This window comes from Ursus americanus, chromosome 14 (assembly GCF_024610735.1).
Source record: "Ursus americanus isolate L20-20 chromosome 14, mUrsAme1.1.p, whole genome shotgun sequence".
NCBI lineage: Eukaryota > Metazoa > Chordata > Mammalia > Carnivora > Ursidae > Ursus > Ursus americanus.
In genome coordinates this window covers 17,466,845-17,494,774 of record NC_142140.1, presented here as the reverse complement: position 1 = coordinate 17,494,774, position 27,930 = coordinate 17,466,845, and the positions used below count along the sequence as shown (strand labels likewise).

Genomic DNA, 27,930 nt, shown 5'->3' with positions numbered 1-27,930 from the left:
TGAACTATTCTTTACAATTGAATGAAATAGTTAAGTACTTCACTGTTACATTGCAGGAAATAATGTATGTGGGGGGAAAAGGGCTTAGGAAATGGGTTGCAGTCTTTGTAGATTAAAATGTTTTCATAATGCTTTATGGCCTTCCCCCAGCCCAGAGTTATACCTTCCTTGCTAGATGGTTTAATAGGAACTCCACATGACAAAAAAAAAAAAAAAGTTACAATGTTATTGTTAGACGCAGTGTGCAATGTGCACAATACAGCCAGGAGTGTACAATCGGTGGCTCATTTGTTTGAAAGAAAAACAAAACCCACTTACATCCCCACTTTCTATTATACCAACTTTCATTGAACATCTCTGATATATGCAAATTCAGAAGGTTCTCACCAATCATATTGAATTGAAGACTTTATTAATCAACTCTTTTAAAAACATTTCTCAGGCATCCTTCCCTCAAAGGTTTTAATAGAGATTATTATGTTCGTGGTTTCTATTCTTTCCCAAAGAGAATGGGTCAAGGCTTTTGGGGCCCAGGCATGATTCCTTTCGCGTATTTTAGAAAGAATGTTTCATAACGAACTCCAGTTCAAGGCTATTGTTTCTATGAAAAAATAACTATACAATAAAGAATGTCTATTATAAATCAGTTGTAATAGAGAAGCTATTAAGAAGTAATACTGGCTGTTGATTGCATTCTGTAGTATTTTTGCAGTGTAATCTCATAAAGTAGAGACGAGCATAATCGTTTCCTGCCTGCACCTCAGTGAGCAGAAGCCGGCGTAGTGTTTGTAAAAGTCTGCGTATATAAAATACCATCTAGTTCTCTCTTCCCAGCAAGGATCCTGCTTTTCTCTTTCTAGACCACTAAGGGTATTAAGCTGGCTGTGCAGTAGGTGCAAAGATCCATGGAAGCAGGAGAGAGGATGGCCATTGCCACAACTGTCTGAACTATGGGGTGGGGGTTGGCAGAGTCTCAGAGCTGCCTGAACATGAATAACTAAATAATTTCTCAAATTTACTCTCATTGTTTTTCATTTACCCACAACTGAAATTTATTTTTCATCATGATTGTACACATACCTACAAGTAATAAAAAAAGAGTCTCTTGAAATAATATTAATCTTTACTGCATTCTGGATCATAGCATTTTTCCTATTCTATTCCATCCCATCTCCTGTAACCTATTCTTTTTTTTTAAATGCCAGACATAGCTATCCTCTTAATACTATCACCCATCAACAAGTTTCCATCCCCAATTTGATAATCCCTGGTCTAGAACCACGCCTCTCCTGCACTCAGTGTCTTAGATTATTATTTTTTATTATATTTGTGATGATTGTAGGGTATTTCTTTAATTTCCTTCACCTACGAATGAAACCAACTTAAGCAGTGAAGGTAAAGAACTGTCTACGTTGGAAATGGAAAGAGTATTTGTGGTCCTAAGATGTAGAAATTGACAAGGGGGTCTTCCCCAAACCTTCTGAATGGCTACATTCTCTTTAGTCTTGGAGAGGGGAGCAAATACTATCCTGCATTGTTGGTAACCCTGGCAAATTAGAAAACATATTTTATTTTATTTTGAAAAAAATAAACAAAAAACACTGTTTCTTAGTTCTGTATGATATGGAGCAAAATCCCTCATTATATAGACTTAATAAACAAATGCACAGTCCCAAACATCAACATATGAAGGTAAAATAGACACTGCCTACCAGGCCCTGTACTAGGCAATTTGCATCTACTGAGTCACCTAATTCTAAGTGAATATTAAATACTATGAGTAAAAACTGATACTCATTTTAATGTTAGTACTTTCCTTAATATTAACACAATATAAGTAATGATCCTCAGGGCTGCAGAGGATGAGTTAAACTGAAGGCTCTATACACATTTTTGGTGCCACCACTCTGGAGAAGCATTTGGTGATAACGTATGAGAAGCCCCCCCACACGCAGGAAGTCTCAGGAAAATGTGCTCTCCATTCTGTCATTCATTTTTATTCAGTGTCACCACTTAGCAATCTTCCTCCATTCAGAATTCTTAAAACAATTTTTGTGTACTCTACTCATCACAATATCCCTATCGTACTATATAGTGGCTTTACTTGTTTTTCGCTCATATTTTCCTTATTCCTAGTCATTAAACTTCGGAAGATAGTGACTATATTAAACACAGACTTCTACCTCCTAATCAGACCAATCATATTGTATAGATTGGAAAACTTGGTGTTGTGAATGTCAGAAGAGACATGTGTGTTTGTGCTTCTTTGAAAATGGTTTTAGTTTACAAAATGTTTATGCTGATCCAAGAAAAAAAAAAAAAAGAATTTGGCCATTCTCAAGATAACCCTATCTTCAGTTGGAAGATCTGTGTCCAACTGCAACATAATTCATCATATAAAAATATGGACTTATAGAAGCTAATTGGATGACTGCATCAATGATTCTCAAAACCAAAAACACATGCACTGTGTTCTCACAGGTGTCTACCATTCATAGGTGGCTATTTCTGTGTGAGAAATTTACAGGATGTCGGTCACCTATAATTCATCCACTACCCTCCTGAATACTGAAAATACAGGTACTACACAGAGTAACTTCACTAAAACCACACATAAATAGCACTTTTAAAAGCAATAGCACTCTACCACTCATTTCTTGTATAACTTCTGAGTGCTGAAGCAAAGCCCCATTTCTGGATTTTAATGACTCGTTTGAATAAAACAGCTGCCTTAGCCACTAAAATAAGAAAAAAAAAAAGTTGAGCTTTGGTGGGCTGTTTTATTACTCAGATTTCTAAGGAAGTTGCTTAAAGTTACTTTTAAGAGAGGCCAGCATTTGCACAGATTTTACTGTTCCATGAAATGGATCTCTTTGCAAAATATCCCCAAATCCATGATAAATTGCTTATGAGAGCCATAAATTTAGTTAACATATAACCAATGCAATTCTTACTTTAGTCTAAATCTTCTAAGGTTAGGATGTAATGTTAGCTGCCTGCACACTCCACATTTCTTTTTTTTTATTATTTTTATTGTTTTTTAAGATTTTATTTATTTATTTGACAGAGAGAGAGACAGCCAGAGAGAGAGGGAACACAAGCAGGGGGAGTGGGAGAGGAAGAAGCAGGCTCCCAGCGGAGGAGCCTGATGTAGGGCTCGATCCCAGAACGCCAGGATCACGCCCTGAGCCGAAGGCAGACGCTTAATGACTGAGCCACCCAGGTGCCCCATCCACACTCCACATTTCTGTATCTTCATCTCAGAAATGGAGCTTTACTTAGGAAAACATCCTTGCTATTCAGAGAGGGTCTGAGCTAAATTGTCTTTCCAGAACTTTTGACATGCGAGATTCTTTAATTTTATGAAATGTATATGCTGCAACTCATTACACATATTTGGGAATTCTGGTTTGCAGGGCTGTACGCTGGTGGCTACTGGGCCAAATCTATCCTGCAGCATTATTAGACTCGGATCACAAAATGTTCAAGGGGGAGAAAAAAAATCTTAAATTAAATGGCCTCATTTAAAAACCCAGAAGTATTTGGTATAAAGTCAAATTTAACCTAGGAAAAAAATCAGTGATCTAGTAATACCAGGCCTCCTTTCTCCCATGGCAATCCTCAACTCAGCACGGCCATACAGACAGAGACCCATACTCAGTCTTCCCAGAAGGCAGCCCCACGGGGAGTGAGACATCTTGAGTTGTTAGCAAGACATTCACTCACAGTGATGTGAAAATAACTTTGTTTACAAACTAAATTATCTTGAATTTATTTACACCATCCTTCTTCATGGAATGCTTTCCCTCCTATCATTCAAGACACAGAATCTTTTGATAGTGCAGCCAAAATTAATCCCACTTTATCAGAAATTCAATTTAGTACACTGGATTATAACTCTCCCAATGTATCTGTATTTTAGGAATTTGTGTGGAGGTTGTCTCCTTTTTTCTGAACCTATGTTCTTTTTATTCCCTAACAACATATTGCAAAATACCTTGCACATGATAACCTAAGCGCGTGATAAAAAACGATCTTAAAAAAACATATATTTATGCTTTAGGACAGAGGTCGATAAACTATATCCATAGGCCAAATTCAACCGCCATCTGTTTTTGTACGACCCATGAATTAAAAGAATAATATTTCATGACACATGAAAATTATATGAAATTCAAGTTTCAGTGTCCATCAATAAAGTTTTATTGGAAGACAGCCACGTTCACTTGTTTATGTATTGTCTATGGCTGCTTTCACATTTTAACGGCACAGTAGTTATGACAGGGACCATATGGCACACAAAGCCCAAAATATTTACTATCTAAATACTGCATGATAAAGTTTGCCAACACCTGCTTTAGGAAGGAATATGTCTAATAGGAGAAATAGTGACTTTGCATTGAGTAGACATGCTTTTTTCCCCCTTTTATACTAACATCTACCTTTTTAGGCAAGTCATTTAAGTTCTCTGAGCCACTGAGTTATGGGAATGGTATCAGTATTAAAGGGGTTCTAATGCAAAGATAAGCAATATTTTTAATGCAGCAGCAGAGCAATAAATGGGATTTGATACTATTGCCTATTTTTGCCTAGTGCTTACATCAAACTTTTAATTACATCTGACTGAGGAACAGTAATTTATGAGAAGGTAGTCTAATAAATGGCTTCACTCATTAGAACGCTCTATCTACAAGGCATTGTCCTTATCTTCGTGCTAGTTGTGAATACTGCCACCTGTGTTCAGTTATCTGGTTTGAGCAAATAATTGCAAGTATTATGTAAGACAAAAGGTCCTTATTAATCTATAGAGGGTGGTAACTTCAAAAAAGAGGAGAAAAAGGGAATCTTTATAATACCTACTGCATCAGTTCTCATTGAGAGACAATTCTCCAACAGGTATTTACTCTCCTTTCTGTCTTCAAATAATTACTCACCAAAATAGTATCAATAAGAAACTCAACAAAATAAGCAGCGAAGAGCTTTCAAAAACCCCATGAGGCAGAAAAAAACATTAGATTCTTTTATATTATTGTTAGCCAAATGTTTATTTTCTCCCTTCTCCCATAATAGGAATAATGGCCACAGCACTAAGTATTCTAAATTTGCTTTGCTGCATAATCAAGAAAAAAGAAAAAAAAAGGCATTTGTGAAATTGTATATGAGGCAACAAGTATCATTTCTTAACTAAAGATAGATGGCTATTCAGAAACCCATGTAGTACATTGTTGAACAGCCAATTCTTCCCAATTATCCAAATAAATATGCTCTGGATATGACCCCTTCATATGTTTTTCATACATCTGTCCGAGTTTAAGTATCATTCACATGTATGCACACACTCACGGGATGGGCATGAAATGCTCTCTTTTCCTATTGAAAAAGTCAGGGAAGGTATTTTAGAATCCTATAAAAGAAAAACTTGGTAAAAACTTTGGAGACTAAAAATCCAGGAGTTCTACTTCAAAAACTGAAGGCTGATATGAAAACACATATAGATTGCCATCTGCCTTTAAAATCCCCGGGTGGCACAGCCAGGCTGCACTTTACGTTGCAGAGGATCTAAGATCAAGAGGGAATATGTGACGCTACGGTGAATAGTGGAACAGGGAAATACTATCTCCAGTATTCATATGTTCTTTGAATAATAGCTGAAACTTCGTAGGGCCACATGTCCACGGGCAACACCAAGCAATGTCACGACAGCAGCAAATGATCCCAGAGAGGCCTGCATTCATTTCTTGAGTCCAGCCAAGAGCAGTGTCCATCAGCCTTCCTCGCTTGTAGGATGGAAAGGAGCAATTATGTTCACATGCTTGGAATAAACCATAACTAAGTCACCAGAGCCAATGAAAAGAGCTGCCTGCACATTCCACTCTCTCAATCAGCAGACCCTATCAAGAGATCCAGGTAAAAAACTGAATAGAGTTACAGGTTCAGAGAATATGGATGCGTGAATCACCACACTACCCATCGCACACCATCACGCACTATCTCGTACCATCTCGTACCATCCCACGCCTCTGCAGCTGGTCCTTGAGTCTTCTTTCTTGATCACCTTCCAGAAACAAATCACGGGCCTCTGACCACTATGCAGTAAGTTCAAGAAAAGAGCAGTTTCTTCTGTGTAAGAGTCTCCCAAGGTCACTCATCATGGCGGGGGCTCAGGTCTACCTGAACGAACAGACAGTGCTCTCCTTTCCTTTTTTTTAACTGTCCTTTTAGTTAAAAGGAACAAATTGCTTCCTGTTTAAGTGACAGGTGGGAATATTACTTTTGTCTCCAGCAGTCCCGTAAATAAGAAGAGTAAACCCAGATAATATAAAGAGAAAGTAGTAGGTCAAATACCAAGATAAGAGCTTAATTCCTTAGCTGCCAGGCAGAAGTTGGAAGAGGAAGCATTTTGGTAAATCTAATGGCCTGAGAGAGGTATAGGAGGTTTTTTGCCTTCTTCCCCTCCTCCCCCAACATCACATTTGTTGTTTTAATTCTTTTTAAGCAATAAACATCCACGATGTAGCATGACCAAGGAGCACACTGTTTTACACGCAGTACATGCTTTTCAGATATAGACTGTCATGCAAACACTTCATTAGCAGCAGTATTTTCATCTTAACCAGGTACCACGAATTTTATGACTAGAAGTACTGGAATGACACAAAATTTCACAATCGAACTTGTAGTGCAATGGTGGAGTTACTTCAGGTTCCATTTGTTGCATCAGTGATTTGATTAACGATAAAAAATAAATAATAAGGTTGCGGACTCATTTTCATGTGTATGTTTCTTTACTGACGGACAGATGAATTCTAACATTTCATCCATGTCTGTCAGCCATTTGCCTTCCTGTTTTCACGAACACTGTTCAGAGAAATTAATGTGGTGTTCCTTGTGGGCCCTGGGAGTTGACCTTACGTAAAAACAGAAGAATACTGGCAATCGGTCGACAATTAGCGAAACTGGTTAAGCTTCTCCTTGCTGCAGTTGACAAACAGAAACTCCAGAATCTGTTCAATCATGTGATACTGCTTTTAAACTATGAAAGTCGTATCAGAAAACATAAAATAACTATCTCCTGTCATAGTTTCTTCAAATTATAGACACAGATACTTATATATGTTAAGATGTATACATAATTCGATTGTTCCTTACTGCATAATGTCCTCATAAAGTAATTTGAAATTTAAAAATATCTCTATCTAAAATAGCATCCCATGTTGCTTATCTAATCACAGAGTTCTCTCACTTCATATTGTCTCAAACTTAGTGTCGGTTGATGTTCAAAGGAAGCAACCTGAAGAAGTAAACCTAAATTGTATTTGCATATCTCATTCATGAGGGAGGAAAAAGGCACATGACAAGTTAGGGCTCACTGACAACACAAGAGCAAAGAGCCTGGCTAGTTTTCAAATTAAAATATTCCGCAGTCTTTTTTGAGTTGGGGTTTGGCTTTGAAAGTCATACAGAGGCAGACTGGTCTCTATGAATGGACATTTTTTTTTATGTCTAAGATTTGAATTTACACAAGTAGGGACAGGGTGGAGGTGTGGGTGAGGCTCCAAAAGGATGGATGGTCACAGGCAGGTCACCCTAGGATGTGTGACCTGGAGAAGGGAATCCCCAGGGAAGGGATCCCCAAGGAATACCCTTGCAGGCTTTTTCACTGCTAGAGTGCTTGAACGGTATGTTAAGTAAAAAGAAAAGTTTTAAAACTTCGAGGAAACAGAAAGGAAACTTTCTATCTAGAAAATATGTGCGAACTGATCACTACACAGTTGATGTGAGAATTACTGAAAAACATGTGAACTCCTTGCACAGTGCTTGCCAATGAGGACAGCCAAGTGGTGGTGGTCATTATTTTTATGCAAGCTTAAAGACAGGGACTGCAACTGGTAACAGTGAGAAAATGGTCTATTTCCACACTGATGAGCATTTTTATATAATCAAACTCATATACTCATTAGCAAGGTGGTACAAATATAGTATAAAGGAAATGCACATGATGTTTAAGGACCCAATCTCCCAAACACTCAGCAGTAGGTAAGATGAATCAGCAAGAGTTCCTTGAAGCAATAAACATTAGTACGTGCTCACAATTGATTCCAGGAAAACAACGCACGGTTTGTAAAAGAGAAAGACGAAATAGACACAGAAGCCAGGACTAAGATTTACCAATCATCAATCCCACTGAATAACAAATGGGATTCTGATCCCCTAAGCCACTTGGCACACCAAGGCAATTTCTGGCCACTTATATAATACCAATGAAGCATCAAGTTTTTTGACTTAGGAGTAGCTCTGTGTTGAAGGAACCACTTTTCTTTTGGTAGCTCAACCTCTCCGGGACACTTGTTTCTGTTTATTCTCTTAAGCCTATTCACCTTAAGAACAGCTGGAAGAAGTGGCAAATATACAGAAATGTTTTTAATAGACAACTCCTTCCAACATACACCTGGGCTGTCATCCACATACACACCTGTCTTCTAAACGTTGGTCAATATCAATACTTTCCAGAAGGAAAAATTTGGTTCTTCTCTGCAAAAGGATATACAACATACCATTATTCAGAAAAGTCTTGGTGCAGTTCAAAGCTTCATAGCAGGAAATTTAGGCAATCTAGATCAAGAAACCACAGGGCCAGTAATTGGCCATGTGACTGGGGTGAAAGGGGCCCCAATAAGCCACACTGTTCTCATTTACAAGATGGGTATGGCCTGGAATACACGAGTGTATGTACAAAAATATATGCATGTGTATGGATGTAAATATAACCCTGATTTATCAAAAATTACTGTTACCCATGTATTTTCTTCCTCCCTTACTGAGTATTTCTTCCTTAAAGGTTTACACTCCAGTAATTCTGGTTCTCTCTCTCTCTCTTTTCTTTCTTTCTTTCTTTTTTTTTTTTAAGATTTGTTTATTTATTTGAGAGAGAGAGAGACAGTGTGTGTGAGCATGAGTGGGAGGGACAGAGGGAAAGAGAATCTCAAGCAGAGCTGGCACTAAGTGTGGAGCCCAAGGCAGGGCTCGAACTCAGAACCCTGAGATTTTGATCTAAGTCAAAACCAAGAGTCAGATGCTCAACCAATGCGCCACCCAGGTGCCCCAAGGGCTTATTGTCCACAAGTCTCAGTAGCTTTTCCTAACTTTTTTTCCAACTCTCTTTTTTCCTGAAATAATTCCTTAACTTCCACCTTATCTCGCTGACTTGGAAGAGATCTTCCATATCTTCGCTCTGTCTTTCCTTCCCTCTCACACCTGCCCCTGGGTTCGGTCTGCCTCCTATGACTCTCCATCCGTCATCCTTAAACAGGCTCCCCAGTTGCTATCATAATGAAAACCCTTCCCCATCTCGATCTTCTGCTGGGATACCATGTGCCCTCCCCCAACACCGGGATCTAATCTTTTGATTTTAACAGACTTGCAGCTCATACCACCCACTCTTTGAGCATCTTAAAACTCAGTATGTTCAAAACACATCCAAATCCTTGCCTCCTTCTGTGTTTATTATTTCTGTTAATTGCCTCATTATCTTCCCACTCAATTTGGAAACCTCGAAAGTCTTCTTCGACAATCTCTTCTCCCTCACCAGGTACAACCATCCAATTGTTCGTCATACCTTTTCAATTTTGACTCTGTAATTTCTCCCATCTCCAGTCTTATCTTTTTGACTCCAACTGCCCTAGTTTGGGCATAAGTTACCCCCCACACTTCATGTACCACAATAACCCCAAGGCAGGTATTTTCTTTTAGTTTTTCTTCCTTCCAATCTATCCTACAAATATCCTTTGGGGGCAATGGTCTTACAGAAAAGTCAAGATGCTATCATTCCTTGCTTAACAATTTCTAGCCCCACCCTTTTTTTCTTCTAGCCTTTTCTCTACCACTTCTCCTCAAGTGTGTTAAGGGCATGAGTCTACATCTGTAATTTACAATGGAAATATGACTATACTGGATATCATATCCTATAATTGAAATTTGCTGAGAGTAGAACTTAAATGTTCTCACCAAAAAAAAAAAAAGATACATGAAACATATAAAATTTGCATTGTCTAGAAATAAAAAGGAAAATGAAACAAGTGAAATTAACCATGTATTATAAATAACCCAATATATCAATATTATTTCAATATCCAGTCAATATAAATATTGCTAATGGGATATCATTTATTCATTTTTCAAAATATGTCTTTGAAATTCAGTATTTTACACTTAAATCAGACGGCAACCCAATCCATCTTAGCCTCCTCTGTACCACTTATCACAGTGCCTTACACAAGAGACATACTCAGGAAATGCCTGCTGAATAGCTGTTCAAAAAGATAACCTGGGTTGCAACGTGTGGGATGTGCTGGAGAAAGGAAGGCAAAGAAGGCAAAGAGAAGAACAGCAAGGATAGGGTAATAGTTCAAGTGAAAGATAAAGACTGGAGCAGACTATGGGAAACTGAACTGCAAGTGGTGAAAACAGATTCATTTTGCTGTGCCTTGCATAAACGCATGCACATGTGTTTGTGATGTGTGCTGGTCTTATACTCAAAGTTCACCATCATTCATGAGTTAATAAAGGCTGAACCCCTACATAGCAGAAACCCAATCCTTTTAGCTCTGCTAAAAGCTCGTGGAAAGACAAAATATGTACAGGCATACTTAAAAACACTTTTATGTGATGAGTACTTTAAGACAGCTCATCACTTAGGCAATAGTCAATTAAGTGGGTTTGAATGAACACTGCATTTCCAGGAGTCAGTGAATTAATCAACAGATACATTTGAGACAATAGCTACTTTAAGAGCTAAATAAAATTGTGGGTTTTATTTAATCTTATGCATTTCCTGAACTCTAATAGCATTTCCAATGCACTTTATTTTGCAAGTCCCCCAAACGCTTTCTTAGTCACCATCAAGCTTACAAAAATCCATTATGTGGAGTTATCAATGATCAAGGTTATAAGAACAAAATATACCAACAATGCCTGTCTCGTTTTTCCTCCAGATTTTCACATTCATACTCTGATAAACTGTCAAGATTTAAATGGGATAAATGAAAAGCATTTCAAGATTTAGGGTGCTGCAATTGAGGGGGATGATTTGAAATAAGTTTATCGGTGAAAACAAGGAGGATGTCAAGATTTATAAGCAGAGATCGGCGACATCTCCATTCCACCAGAATCAGTGCCATCAAATCATATTACACTGCACACAAATACCGCAGAAGAAATGACAGTCATCTGAGTTGATGGCAACAGTCTACTTGAAGGGCCACATCCACCACCACAGACTCGTTTTCTCAGCGATTGCAAGGCCGGCGTCAGTAAACCAATTGAAAAATATTCAATTACTTCAGGGAGGACTTAAAAAGGTTACTTTGTTTTTAAAGCTTTCCTTAGCCACGATGTGGATGAAAGACTAGCCCAGAAAGTGATGCATGTTAAGGTGACAAAGAACAGGATGGAACGTGTGATTCAGGCACCCGAAGACGTTGTGTCCTTTGCACACAAACTACCGCCTTTAAAACAAGCAGAGGGTATGGTTTTCAAGTGCAGCCCAAACACGTGGATTTTGTTTGTATTGCTTGTAGATGTTGTCCAACACTAAATCCGTACTGTTAGAGGAAGCCAAGGCCCATGTTTGGTGATCATATGTTTCATCTTTAATTACAGTATCAAGAGTTTTTAAGAAATTATTGAATCAAGATGATCTGAATCATCTCATAAAGCATAATCTAGGGTCTCATTTTCTAGGGTCTCATAATACATTTAGGGACATGACGAGGGGCATACGCTGCTTTCGTAATTCTTGAAAGACGCAAACAAAGTTTAGGGGTTAATATAGCTCTGCAGAAGAGAGACTAGGCCAGGTTAGGGGGGTAGGAGTGGTGGTGGTGGTGGGGTATTTACTGCTTTTTATGCTGTGTAAGCCAGGAGTGGGGCCATTGTAAGTACAATATCAATGAAGTGCTGGTTTCTTCTGCTCTCTCTGATCTGTCTGCACAGAATCAGCATTTCCCTCAGGCTGGTTTTTCTGATGATTACAGGATGGCCACCTGCAGCAATCAGGGTTCCGGGATTCTTTACTCAGACATACTAGGAGATAGGGCACTTTCCACAAGGTTTGAACACAAAGTTATGGACAGAAAGTTGCCACGAGCTCAGCAGCTGAGGCCAATCACCAGGGCCAATGAGACAGGGCCATCTTTGGAGCTTTGCACGCTGCCAGTCTTGTCCAAGCCTCATGGCTGTTTCGTGATTGCAGAACAGAGCAGCTGTTGAAGCCACTACCATGACAGCCACTAGAAGAAGGTTAAGGACAACCGAAGATCATCCTCCCATCTCAGATTAATGTTACTTATTTTCACAAATAATTTTTAGATATTATAAAGTATTAGTAGATCTCAATACATGGGTTATTCACTAAAATTTTAAGAGAAACACTTGATGAAATAAGAACCCCTTGGAACTTTTACAGAAATATGATATTTTCCATGATGGTGTTTTAACTGGGTATCAACAATGATTTCCGTTATCCAAGGAAATGTCTCTTTCCAAAAGACTTATATTTATTTAGCTGGTCCCGGTAGAGGATTAAAACTAAAAACACAATAGGATATAGTCTGTGAAGTCTAGAATTTCCACATGCATTGATTAAGGGCTTGTCTACATTCACCAAGCAATGACACCTGGAATCTGAACTCATCCTACAAAGAATTCAGTATTTGAAGGCAATACACTCTCAGGAAGTATTTTCATATGAAACCAAAAGTCCCATTATCTTAATTCATTTGGTTTCCTGTTGGGCTAGTACATGGTAAAAACATTTGCAAATGGTCAGGTTTCTATTTCATAAACGTCTAGACTTGTGCTGTCCAAAATAAATGAAAGGCAAGCTAAACAGAGTTTAAACTTTCTAGGAGCCACATTTAAAAAGGTTAAAAGAAACAAGTGAAATTAATTTTAATAATATCTTTACTTAACCAAATATATCTAAAATATTATCATCTCAACATCTAATCAATTAATATAAAATTACTGAGATATTTTAGATCTTAATATTTTTGGTACCAAGTCTCTGAAAATCTGTGTGCGTTTTATACCAACAGTACAGTCAATATGGACTAGTCACATATGGCTAGTGGCTTCCATATTGGACGGGGAACATCTAGAGTTTCTAATATGGCAAAGTAATTAACTAATAGGTAATTAAGTCATTAGATAACAATCTCCTTGAGTTCTTGATGATTCTTACCCCATGGCCTACACTTTGACTTTATTCCAGAAAATAAATTACAGAAGTAGTAAGTACTACTGATTATAGTAAGGGACTATACTTTGGTTTCAAAGACAAGTAGAAATTTTTGATGCAACCACAAAGATCAGAAAAGTTACTTAAAATCTTAAAGACTGTTCTCCTTGTCTCTAAGAATGAAGTAATAATATCTATCTCACTGTACTTTTGTGAATTAGAGGAGCTAAGTAAAGCACTTCCACAGCGCCTGTACAGAGTGAATGACGTTCCATCTCTCAATATTGTTAGTATTACTAATTTTGCTGTCATTACTATTGTTCCTTCCTTTTCTGGTTTCTTCTCAAAATGCAGGAGGGTTCTCTTCTCTATTTCTCTTTTCTACTTAGGTCTCTGGCTCTTAAACTTTTTTGACAGCAACTTAGTAAGAAATATATGAAATATCAGGACTCAACAACATATATTAAAAGGAAGGCTCCAGGAGGATTGGGATATTGTTGGTTTTGTTTCACTAATATATACCAAAGGCCTAGAAGTGCTCAGCAGAAAATATTTACTAAGTGACCAGGGCATGCGGATATATTCTATTCCAACCCTTTTAAATTCTAATTTACCTATTTTAATTAAAATAAACAAACAAAAACACTGGTCGTGACCCACTAAATTGACTTTTTTACCCACTACTTAGTGGAAAACTGTCACCCATGTTTTGTGCTGGGTCTTCATTCCACCCACAAGGCACACCTCTTGAGGTGAACAGAGGTAATTTGCTCTCAACACAAGGTGACATAGAGCCTTCGAGTTATCCTCAACTCACCCTTTTCCCTCATACCCACATCTATCCTACCAGCAAATACTCATACAGCCAAAATTTGACCATCAACCCTGCTACCACCTGGAGTCAGCCACCATCACCCCTTGACTGATGCCTGCATTAACTTCTAACTAGTGCCTCTGCTTACTCACTTGCCCCTTCGCAATTAATCCACAACACAGCGTCCAACAAGGCCCTTTAAAAAAAAATAAGTGAGATCAAATCATTTCTCTATTCCAACTATACTATGGCTCCTGCGGGCATTTAGAGTAAAAGCTCTAGATATTCTCAGTCATTTACTCATTTTCTGCTACATCCATCCCCAGGTTACCTCTTGGCTCTCACCTGTTGCTTCACTCCTGGTCAAAACATGCTAGCTTTCCTGCTGTTTCTAGAACACTCAGCTTGTCATGTTAGAACCTTTGCATGGGCTGTTGACTTTGCCTGGAGCTCTCTTCCTTAAATATGCACAAGGTCAACTTGTTCACCTCTAAATCTTTGTTCAAATGTTGCCTTCTCAATGAGGACTGATCTTTTTTTTTTTCTTTTTTTTTAAAGATCTTATTTATTTATTTGACAGAGAGAGACAGCCAGCGAGAGAGGGAACACAAGCAGGGGGAGTGGGAGAGGAAGAAGCAGGCTCCTAGCGGAGGAGCCTGATGTGGGGCTAGATCCCAGAATGCTGGGATCACACCCTGAGCTGAAGGCAGGCGCTTAATGACTGCGCCACCCAGGCGCCCCGATGAGGACTGACCTTATTTAAAATGGCAATCCACATCTCAATCTCCCACACTCTCACCATATTTTGCTTTTCTTCCCCATTGCACTATCATCTTCTAACTTGATGCCACTTTCCATCTCACCATGACACGATGCAAACCCCACAAGGACAAAGAGCTCTGTGCATTTTCTTCACTGAAAATAATGTGTGTTACATAAAGAGATGCCGAAAATTGTCTGTTTAAGAATGAATGAAGTGTAGTGTTTTTTTAAGAAAGTCAGTCAAATCCATTCTAAGAAAAAGTCCTGGTCAGAAATTACTTTGCCTCTTTGTTGTGGGGGAAGCATACAGAGATAAAACAGTAGAAGGAAATGAAAAAAATGCACAAAATAATGGATAATCCAAAGAGTAAATATGAGAAGATAGAAAACACAAATTATCAAGCATTTGCTGCATTTATCTAGTTTATATCATTGGCTAACCACTACTCTAAGTAAGCGAATTCCCACAATGTGGTTTCGCTTGCCATTTGTTGTAAGATAGTCCTTGTATTATGAGCAGAATTTCAACTTTAATACATAAAAGATGGCCCATATTAGTAAGCAGAATATCACACTCACAAGCCCTTTAACCTAAATTTTATAGAGATCCTAGAGGAGTACCAAAGTATGTAATGTACTATATATAATCAATGCTCTTTAGAAAACTGGTAAGAGCCCAATTCTTCTCTATAGTTATAAAGATTACCACTTCTCTAAATAACACTCTACATAACATTTATCATGTATCAATTAATCCAATTCTTCCTTACAAATCCTTAAGGCTTTTTTATCAGCATACCCAGAGAATCAAGTTGACTTTTAAATTGTTTTATGATATCTTAACATTTTAGCAAAATGGACACTGCTTTTTCTATCAATTTGTTCAAAAATATGTAAAACATTTCTCGAAAATGCCAAAACAATATCAATGCAAACTAGACGTGGTGCAAAATTACAACTGAAAATTTTAAGCCATTGATAAAGTGACCTTGTTTTCTGTCGCTACAATTCCACTTCCGCATATATCTTCTTTTGAATTAATTGGGAAATTTCAAGGTTGCTCTATGAAAGTTGATATGGTGAATAATAATATTGCTGTAGTACAACCCCTTTCATTTTGGTCCCCTCTACAACAACAGAACTCAAATTTGAAACTGTGTGAATGAAAAAAAGAATCCAAGAAAAGAGTATTTTAGTCTGGATATCTGTGTTGATCTTTCTCCACCAATCACTTGAAAAGGCAAACATAATAAATACTTGGTCTTTTTTCCCTCAATGCAGATTAGTAGCAATCAAAGATAATAATTTAGGAACAAGATTGAGACATTACAGGGGAAAACCTATTTAAAAGAAACAAAAACTTTACTTTAAAAGTTGGAGGCTTTAATTTGTAATCTTACTGAGTATGAATTTTTTGCCATATATTTTCATTTAAATATGTGAAGACTGTTTTAAGTTTGACATAAGAGCTCAAAAATCTACTCCAATATATGCATGTCTTCAAGTAACGTGTTTCATCTGACGATATATTTGTCCTCATTCCACACCAATTTTGTCCTCTTGAAAAAAAAAAAATGACAGGCTACTTTTGTAATTAGTTTCCTTCAGTATCATAAAGAAATTGTGCTTAGGTAGAAAATTGGTTGCCTCCTCAAGAGATGGGAACTGAATTTTTTAGGGGTGAGAGATGATGATCTCTGGAACTTATTTTCAGATGGATAAGTTAAATAAACAAATAAAAGGAAACACACACCCAAGGACACACGGACAGAACAAATAGAGTAGAATGGCATAATATTCAAATAAAAACCCAAATATAAATGGCATGTATGTGTGCATTCATTATACTATTTTTTCAACTTTTTAGGTGCTGGTTAATTTTTATAGTACAAAGAGGGAAAACATTAAAGAAACCAAAAATCTAATTGTAGTATATATACCGCTTTATTTAAAAAAAATTTTTTCTTCTACTTCACCACTCCTTCAGCAAACAAAACAAAAAGGAAATATATCAAATAAGTTATAATAGATGCTTTCATATAACCAATATATGACTTATTCCTTTTTGTATTTTGTTCTAGATTTAAGATTTTTCCAAAAATTAAAAAAGAAAATAGCCTATGTTAATTTTTGATTCCTAAAATAAGTTATTTGCAAAAGTAAAAGTCATATTCTTTTTAAGATTAGATATGAAAATACTGGTGTTTTTTAAAACATATTCTCCCTTGTATAGTAGAGATTACAACTTTTAGTTCCTTTTGGGAAAAAAGTCAAAAATTAACATTCTCAAATTCTGATAAACTGTTAGAGTTATAATACTACAGTAGGTTTGTATTATTAGGTATCCAAAATTAGGGAGTTGGGAAGAGAATCCTAATTTTCAGAAGAAGAAATTAAAATTTTCTTTCTGGGAGAAATATTTGTTTCTCTTTGCTATTGGTGGAGTATTATTTCAACATTTAAACATTATTTAACATATGACTCAAGTATAATTCTAACCTCAATTTAGAAAATACAGCTTATTGTTACCTCCTAGGCAGCCAATGAATGAAAGCAGGATCAACTGTTTCCATGACAACATCATCTTTAATTGCCAAAAGCAAGAGTAACTCTTGTCCAGTCTCTGATGAATAGGATGCTTTGTCTTCAGGTAAATCCTTTAATCTGTAAAATATGTGTACAAAGAAGTTAGACTTGAAAAAAAAATGTTGCTTTAGAAAATAGATTTTCTTTTCATAAAACTGTATCATTCACACTCAAAATCCTAAAATGAAACAACTCTTTTGTGATACAAAAGAGAAGATGTATGAAATGTAGTTACTTTAAAAACAGTTTATGTGGAGCACCTGAGTGGCTCAGTCAGTTGAGGGTCTGACTCTCAATTTCGGCTCAGGTCATGATCTCAGGGTCATGAGATAGAGCCCTTTCTTGTCCCCTCCCCTTCCCCTGCTTGCACTCTCTCTCTCTCTCAAAAAAAATTTTTTTAAATAAAAACATTTTATGTAATTGATATGCAGATGGAAGCAGCTTCACAGCATTATAAATGTTCAACAATACTAAAGTATTAAATATTAACATATTAAATACTAAAATTTTTGCTAGATAATAATTAGAACAAATAACATATTACCCTAAAATTCTAACTTTTCTCATTTTCTCTAATAACATTTTGGTGAAACTCAGAGTCAAATATGCAGATATCTTGCAGCACCATTTTCATTGTCTCTGAATCTCTAATAAGACATATAAATTATAAATAGCATTATCAATGCTCATATTAAGCCTATTTTTTTCAGAGACAATTGCAGAAAGCCCCCAATTACATATGCTGCATAAGACATCAAAAAATGCTAATGGTGAAAATTGTTCAGTCTGAGAGTCTTGCAAATGAAACAATTTTCTTCTTTCTTTCTTGAATTTTCATGTACTTGAATGTGCTGATTGAGAGAATGTAATTACATGCATACCTTGCATCACTTTCAGTGGCCATTTGAAACAAGTTCAAGTGTACGGTCAATGATCAACTAGGCTAGATATACACACCTAAAATTGGAGAATCTTTTCTGGACTGCTGAAACTCAGCTGGCTCCATACAGGGGAACTGATGACTGTGACTATCATTCACGTTAGCAGAAAAGGTGTAAAACTCTGATTCAGTAGCTACTATGGATTGGGCCGTATTAGTTATTGCTGAGCAAGAGAGAGAAATCTCAGCTTTCGTAAGACAGTGGTAGTTTATCAAGGGATCCTGATTAGTGATGTGATGTATTTGATTGGAATAGAGTATGTCCAGATGACAATTTTGATAGTGAAAATATGACAACTTTGCAAGTTATGTACTTAAAATATTATATTAAATCATCCCTCTAGTAATGTTGTTCTTGTGCACTTGTAATCTAATATATATTCTTGGGTGGGAAGTAAGAGGTGGGACTGCAACAAAAATACTAGGATTTGGGTATGACTTGATCCATGGGAATCTGAAACATGTGGAAATACTACTGAGAACTACTGTTCTAAGAACTGCAAGTGAGTAACTTACACCATCATGGTATCTATGGCCATCTCTCATTAGCTCCATTACTACAAACTGCATATATCTTGGGTTCCCTTAATACAAACACTGCTAAATGAATTCAAGTGCAAGCAGTCTACTTGAGTGGTGAAGGGCAAAAAGAGTCAGGGTATGGAGAAAGGAGACAGGGGGAAGAAGGAAGCCAATAAACGTTAAGAAATAAAGCCACTAATTGGATGGGAGCTTCCTTCTCACTGGGGAAACTCTGGACGTCCAGCCCAGGTAGAATGTATGCCTCAGAGTCATCCAAGACTTGCTTGGAGTTGCCCAGATTTATCCTTGCCAACGGACAAGTGAGCTGGGGTATTTATACACCAACTCCCATTAGTCAGCATTTGAAGACTTGTTTTCAGGGAGTATTAACTACCCAGCACTTCTAACCTCTCCCTGCAGGAACAAAATGGCTTCAGAAGCCAAAAACGTGCTTCAGGTAAAGAAATGCATATGCTGACAACAGAAAGTGGTGTGTGCACTGAAGTGATGAGAACCTAGAGGGTATGTGTGGGGCAGATGTAGTGTCTACTACAGCAGACTCATGAACCTGAGAGGTTTTGAAACCATTTTCAACACTATCAGATCCCAAAAGACTGAGGGCCAAAATTACTTAGTGACTTAAGTATATGAGTAAGGACACACGTTCTGCTGTGATCAACTCTTACACCGCTCAAGCTCTTCCAGTGGCTGAGTGTCCCTACTTGGATCAAAGGCTTTCAGATACCAAGCCTTCCTTCTTTTATTTCTTCTCAATCAGGGACACATTTTATGTCTATAATTGCTTTCAGTTACTAACTTGAATGATAACTGAAATCATTCTAGATTCTATTAACTTATAACTGACATCCATAAATGCCATAATCTCCTTCTCATCACACATGTAAGGAAAGTAGTCCAGAAATCATGAGAAGGGTAACACAAGCTACACAAACTCACCCATGCATACACACGCATGCACACACACAAAGTAGAGAAAAAATTAAAAAAACCCTCAAATACAATGGCAATTAGTCATAAAAGGTATGGAAACGTTAAGTGCAATGATACTATACATGATGTGTCAGATTCATAAAAAAATTCAAGAGTGACTGCAAGATATAATACAGTCTGGAGACAAGGGCTAGGTCTTGAACAGAGGAAAGGCCTGAAGAGTATAACAATGATAGAACTGGTATCTCCTCCTTTAAGGAACTAAAGCTATCCAGTTTATACTCTAAGTCAAATTTGGAAAGAATGTGGTAATAACAAACATAAAAAGAACAAGTAGTTGGAATTTTCAGGAAAAAAGAAGACAAACTTTAGCAAAGCATCTGTAGTACCATCATCATAAATCATTATTAAAAAGCATCCAAGGGCACCTGACTGGCTCAGTTGGTAGAGCACACGACTCTTGATCTCATGGTCATGAGTTCAAGCTCCATGTTAGCCATAGCATTTACTTTAAAAAATAATAAATGAATGAATGAATGAATAAATGTACTACCTATTTTTAAAAAAAGCACAACTGCATAAATATGAGAGGCTTTTCTCTGTGTCATTATAGAAAACAAAATGTATCGTCTCTGTTCTGACATTGCAATGGAGAATGAAAATGTTACAAACACTTATAAATAGGATAAGGAGAAAATTACTAGATTGATACTCTCTGAAGGTAGGACAGCATCTCATCTATCATTGGTTGCTCCAACATTCCAAACATCCTGTATATAGTAGTAGGCTTCCAAGTTTCAAGTTTTAATGTTTCTTGCTAAGCTTTAAGAATAATGAATAATTCAACTCTGGAGATTAAATCTTTGTACTGGACATCAAGTGAGTGAAAGCATTTCTATTAGAAGGAAAAGATAATTCACAAATTGGAATCTAGCCATCATTTGAAAAGCACTTCAGGAAAATGTGTACAAAGGCATTAAAAAGGTGGTAACTTAAAAAAATGTTATTGGGGCACCTGGGTGGCTCAGCCAGTTAAGAGTCTGACTTTGGCTCAGGTCATGTCCGATCCCAGGATCTAGCCAGGTCAGGCTCCCCGCTCAGCAGGGAGTCTGCTTCTCTCCGACTCCCACCCACCCTCCATCATTCATGATCTCTCTGGTGCTCTCTCTCTTTCTCAAATAAATAAATAAAATCTTTTTAAAACATGTTATCTTCCAGGGCACCTGGGTGGCTTGTTGGTTGCGTGTCTGACTGGTGATTTCAACTCAGGCCATGATCTCATTGGTCATGGGATCCATAGAGCCCTGCATCAGGCTCCACGCTCAGCAGGGAGTCTGCATGTCCCTTTCCATCTGCTCCTCTCCCCACTCACACTCTCTCGATGTCTCTCTCTAAAATAATAAATAAATAAATCTTTAAAAAAATGTTATCTTCCTTAACAATGCATCCCCAAAGTAACATACATATCACTTAAATTTTAAAAGTATAAATGTCAATGCTCAGAAATCAGTTGCATTTCTATACACGAATAATGAGACTGAAGAAAGAGAAATTAGGGAATCCATCCCATTTACAATAGCACCAAAAACCATACATTACCTTGGAATTAACTTAACCAGAGACATAAAGGATCTATATTCTAGAAACTATAAATCACTCTTGAAAGACATTGAGGAAGACACAAAAAGATGGAAAAATATTCCATACTCATGGATCGGAAGAATTAACATAGTTAAAATGTCCATGCTACCCAGAGCAATCTACATGTTCAATGCTATCCTGATCAAAATACCAAGGACATTTTTCAAGGAACTGGAACAAATAGTCCTTAAATTTGTATGGAACCAGAAAAGGCCCCGAATTGCCAAGGAACTGTTGAAAAGGAAAAACAAAGCTGGGGGCATCGCAATGCCAGATTTCGAGCTGTACTACAAAGCTGTGATCACAAAGACAGCATGGTACTGGCACAAAAACAGACACATAGACCAATGGAACAGAATAGAGAACCCAGAAATGGACCCTCGGCTCTTTGGGCAACTAATCTTTGATAAAGCAGGAAAAAACCAGTGGAAAAAAGACAGTCTCTTCAATAAATGGTGCTGGGAAAATTGGACAGCTACATGCAAAAGAATGAAACTTGACCACTCTCTCACACCATACACAAAGATAAACCCCAAATGGATGAAAGACCTCCATGTGAGACAGGAATCCATCAGAATCCTAGAGGAGAACACAGGCAGCAACCTCTACGACATCGGCCAAAGCAACCTTTTTAGTGACACATCTCCAAAGGCAAGAGAAACAAAAGATAAAATGAACTGGTGGGACTTCATCAAGATAAAAAACTTCTGCACAGCCAAGGAAACAGTGAAAAAAACTAAGAGGCAGCTCACAGAATGGGAGAATATATTTGCAAATGATGCTACAGATAAAAGACTGGTATCCAAGATCTACAAAGAACTTCTCAAACTCAATACACGAGAAACAAATAAACAAATCATAAAATGGGCAGAAGATATGAACAGACACTTTTCTAATGAGGACATACAAATGGCCAAAAGACACATGAAAAAATGTTCAAAATCATTAGCCATCAGGGAAATTCAAATCAAAACCACACTAAGATACCACCTTACGCCAGTTAGAACAGCAAAAATTAACAAGGCAAGAAACAACAATTGCTGTAGAGGATGTGGAGAAAGGGGATCCCTCCTACATTGTTGGTGGAAATGCAGGTTGGTGCAGCCACTCTGGAAACAGTGTGGAGGTCCCTTAAAAAGTTAAAAATTGAGCTACCCTATGACCCAGCCATTGCACTACTGGGTATTTACCCCAAAGATACAGACGTAGTGAAGAGAAGGGCCATATGCACCCCAATGTTCATAGCAGCATTGTCCACAATAGCTAAGTCGTGGAAGGAACTGAGATGCCCTTCAACAGATGACTGGATTAAGAAGCTGTGGTCCATATATACAATGGAATATTACTCAGCTATCAGAAAGAACGAGTTCTCAACATTTGCTGCAACATGGACGGCACTGGAGGAGATAATGCTAAGTGAAATAAGTCAAGCAGAGAAAGACAATTATCATATGATTTCTCTCATCTATGGAACATAAGAACTAGAAAGATCGGTAGGGGAAGAAAGGGATAAAGAAAGGGGGGGGTAATCAGAAGGGGGAATGAAGCATGAGAGACTATGGACTCTGAGAAACAAACTGAGGGCTACAGAGGGGAGAGGGGTGGGGTAATGGGATAGGCTGGTGATGGGTAGTAAGGAGGGCACGTATTGCATGGTGCACTGGGTGTTATACGCAACTAATGAATCATCGAACTTTACATCAGAAACCAGGGATGTACTGTATGGTGACTAACATAATATAATAAAAAAACATTAAAAAAATTATTCGAAGCTTATTTTTCCAGCAAAAGTAAAATGAACGAAAATTTAAATTAGTTTCTTAAAAATTGTTTTTAGTAAACTTAATTATTAAGTGTTGCTTGATATGAAAAAATACACTACATCAAAAATTAATGATGTACTGTATGGTGGCTAACTGAACATATAAATAAATAAATAAATAATAAATAAATAAATAAATAAATAAATAAATAAAAGTATAAATGTGTTGAAAGAAATTCTAAAGTCTTTTTGAAAACTCATTCAATAAATATTGAGCCCCTAGAAGGGACTGGGATTTCAAGACTCGAGGAAGGTGGAGGTCCAGATGGGCTGTCAGGTCACTGATGATTCCTGCCCTCAGGAATTGCTGCCCATGAGGAATGAACGTGATTAAAATCATTACACAGTATTTATAAACTAGCCACTGTGAAAGGTGTAACGTAGGGGTAGAAGTTTCTATGAAAGGCTCAGTGAGAATGGCCCTCATCAGGAAGCACAGGGAAAGTTCCTCTGAGGAAATAAAGTATAATGGAAGAAAAGAAGAGATTATATATCATCAGAGGTGTGTATGTGTTAAAGGTGAAGGGAAGAAGAAATTTCCCAGCTATAGACAAATACTTGGTATGGCTTTGAGTTGGTAAAGAGGCTAGTGTGTAATCACTGTCTGGACCTTTTCCCATCAACTACCACCTCATGTCCCAAGAACCGGCCCAGCACCCCACTCCAACACCCTGGATCGACCACCTAAAGGGTTAATCCCTGGCTCAGCAAGGGGCTTCTAGAATACTGCTCTAGTCCTTGTCCCTTCTGATTGGTCAGTGCCCATGCCCTACTGCTGGTTAAATATTTTGGCAGTCAGCTCTGGACATAAGGAATAGAATATGCAAAGGCCTTGGGGCTTAAGGGTTCATGGCTTGTTGCTACAACAGAAAGAAAGCTAATGAGATGAAATGCAGGGGGCCAGGTTGAGTGTGGTATGAAATGAGACTGCAGATGTATAATGTCTGATGTAGATCTTATATGCCTGGCTGAGAATATGAGTACCAAGATACAGCCCTTTGAAAAGTCACTACAGTGTTAACCAGTAATTGCCGTGATCGGATTTGCAATGAACATTCCAAATCAGACGTATAATCTGCATCAGACTTAAAAGAATGAAAAGAAAACATTTTGCGACACATCAGTTCATTCTTACCTTCAAATTCATAGAAATCAGAGGCTAGATAATATGAGGCAAACGATCTGATTTAAGAGAAGAAAAACATATATTCTAATATTCTGATATATGCACACAGACATACACAAGCACACACAGAAACACAAAGAATAAGGTTTGAACATAAAATAAAACCTCATTTAGGAGCATTATCTCTAAAAGTTATGTTGCTCGTTTTTAATTAGTGCTGAAGTAGGGCATTGACTTTATAAATAATGACGGTAATTAATACAATCACGAACTGACTTCTCAGCATTGCCAAGTATTGTCATGGTAGAAGGGACATATAAAAGCTTGTCCCGCTTCTGAAATCACCAAGCTAAATAAATACAAAGGAAGCTACTGAAGCAAGACAAATACAAATCAAAATGTCATCTGCCACATTAAAATATTCTACTAGTCATAGGAATCTTTTAAATCAAAGAAAAAAACAGATAGCCTTTAGAATTTTCTCTGCTAATAGACATTTGCATCTGGGGGCTACAGCTTAATATATTCACAACACGTTTCTCATGGCAATCTTTAAATAGCCCCCAAATTTAGTACATATTGACAACTGTACTATCTATTCTTAATGTCAGTGGAGCTAAAAAAAAATGCTAGACCTTGGACTCAAAACCGAAAATGCTCTAAATAGTTGTTCCTGGTTGCTCTAAAACAAGAGACCATTTGTGGCTTTTGTCACATACTTCACAAAATTGCTACTAAGAGTGTGGATCATGAAATATTGATATATATATTTATAATATTAAAAGTATATTGGCAACTTCGAATGGAGTCTTGGCAAATGCTCAGAGTTAAGTTCCTTTATATGGTGGAAACTTTAGGTGTGAGAATGATCTGGCTTCATTTGTATCAGAGTAATAGGCATTCTCTTTTCTAATAAGACAAACCTTTCAGAATTTTTTTCTAGAAGGATTGCTTAACACATCTCTCATATCCACAAAAAGACAACTCTTACTCTGACAACTGAGAAACAAATTCCATTTGTTGAATATATGTTGTTCCCAACCCACCCCACCAAAACCCTCCCCCAAAACTACCCTTGAGCAGGTTAGAGACTCATAGTGTAGTAAAACATTCAGTTATTAATGGATAAAAGTTTGATGCCTATGGGTTTTGTATTATGAGTCTTCTAGAACTTGTATTAACTCACTATCATGGAATGCAACCATAATACCACAGCAGTCAACTAATAAATAAGTTTAAAGCCTTGATGAGACTGCACATCCTGCCAGATCAGAAATCAGGCATCATCTACCTCCCTTGTTTTCATTCACTACCATCATCATTCATTCATAATCCACACATCTTCCTGAAATGTAGGTCATCTACTCTGCACACCAAACCTCTTCCCTGCAGGAACTGAACTGGCAAGGATTGAAATTTACATGAACATTGGATTCCCAAGTCCAAGATTCTTGACAACTCCACACACATCCCTAAGGTTCACAAATGTTCATCAGTAAGGAGAGGGGAGCTTATAACGTGTCCAGTCTGATGATATCTTCACACCAGCAGTGCTGTGTTTACAGTAGCACAATCAGCAAACACAGCACATGCCACCAGGAAGTCATCTCGTGCTCCCGAGGACCCCTATAGCACCTGACCTTCCTTCCTTCATGCTCAACATTTTCACCACCTTCCATTACGGTTATTTTGACCATGGCTTCCCTCTTCAACCAGACTAAGATCTGCAAAAAACAAAAACAAAAAAACCAGCAGTGATTTATAACCTGTTGTACGTTAAGACCCCTTCCGACAATCAGCCAAACCTATGGATTCACCTACTTCTCTACCTGAATAGACACAGACTGGTATAACTTTTGTACCCAATTGTTTACTACACTGAAAAAAATTTATTTCACATAGATATTATATATATATATATATATATACACACACACACACACATACACACATATGTGTATGTGTGTGTATGCAGGTGTACAAATATGCATATGAATGTATATGTATTTATAAATAAATTTCTCATTTCTTTGTTCATGTGGAAATCAATAGAGACATCAAAATAGAATTAAATAGAAATTACACAGAGAGAAAAGAAAAAAACTGTTAAAAAATAAATTTTCTGAGAAGACTACTGTTGAAGGCTTGACAAAGAAGCTGAAAGTATGAAGCTGTTTTTGGTATGATGAGGCATGTCATCTCTGACATCCCGTTAATTTTTTCTGTTGGTCTTTTACCAATCAGTGTACACAGGCAGACTCAGAACCAGAGTCACAACATGTATACATCGAGTCGATGAGTCAGCTGTATAAAAATGTTGCCAGAACACTCTGAGCAGCCTTGTGTTGATTTCAGAGCCTCCTTACTTTGTCCTCAACCCAAAGACATCTTCTCTGGCAACACAAAAAGATCTTCCTGTCCTCAATTCAAAGAGATTTGCACTGATGATATGTCAGAAAAAATTACATATCCATTTTTCAATTGATTCCATGGCTTCAGCCAAATGTACACTGAATGGAAAAGACACAGCCACCAAAACATGCCAACCCATTTCCTGCTTCAAAATATTAGACAAAATGTCAACCCTTCTTAAGTATACTCCAGAGAGGGCTTAACTTCAATTTTCTTGCTTTATGTTAAGCCGCAAGTGAACATGGCCATTTCCAGGGCATGCTGCTTTACAAACATCTCTCCAACAATGAATGGGTGACGACTTGGCATGCAATGCTAACCCTTGTAGTATGTTAAGAACAATACTTTTGTTTTGGAACAAGTCCGAATTTCAAAAAAAATTCTGAGATTTTCCAATGCAGCCTCATCCCTGAAAAACATAGACACTGTCTAATGTTTTTCTCATACAGTCAGACCTAAGGTGCCCTTTTGGGATTTTTTTTTTTTTTTAATTTCATACCTCTGTTGAAAGGAACCTTGCCAGGGCACCTGGGTGGCTCAGTCGGTTGAGCGTCTGGCTCTTGATTTTGGCTCAGGTCATGATATTGGGGTTGTGGGGTCAAGCCCCACTCAGACTGCTTTGCCTACGTCATCTGCTTGGGATTCTCTCCTCCCTCTGCTCCACCCCTGTCCCCTCCCCCAGTCACATGCACTTTCTCTAAATAAATTTTTAAAAAGGTGGGGGGCACCTGGATAGCTCAACCGGTTCAGAGTCTGCTTTTGGCTCAGGTCATGGTCCCAGGGTCCTGGGATTGAACCCCATGTCAGGCTTCCTGCTCTGTGAGGAGCCTGCTTCTCCCTCTCCTCACCCTACGCTGGTGCTCTCTCTTGCTATCCCTCTCTCTCTCAAATAAATAAATAAATAAATATAATCTTTAAAAGAAAAGAAAAGCAAGAATAGTAAAAAGGAAAGGAAAGGAAAGGAAAGGAAAGGAAAGGAAAGGAAAGGAAAGGGAAGGAAAACAACTTTGCCCTAATTAAGGGACTTAGACTTTGGGCTCTCACCACATTTAATGATAATAGGAAAACTAAACAATAAGCAAATTTTATGACATATTTTTATCCCTGACATTTTCTA

The 27,930-nt window shown here is 37.5% G+C and overlaps 1 protein-coding gene across 1 annotated transcript in view; it reads right to left on the bottom strand.

Annotated features, from left to right (window-relative positions):
* CNTN3 (contactin 3) overlaps window positions 1-27,930 on the bottom strand; it is a 328,940-nt gene that overhangs the window by 227,191 nt on the left and 73,819 nt on the right. The window contains exon 2 of the mRNA XM_045808104.2: window positions 17,343-17,477. Coding sequence (XP_045664060.1) covers window positions 17,343-17,397 — 55 coding nt within the window. The 5' untranslated portion in view covers window positions 17,398-17,477. The remainder of the gene's footprint in view (window positions 1-17,342; window positions 17,478-27,930) is intronic.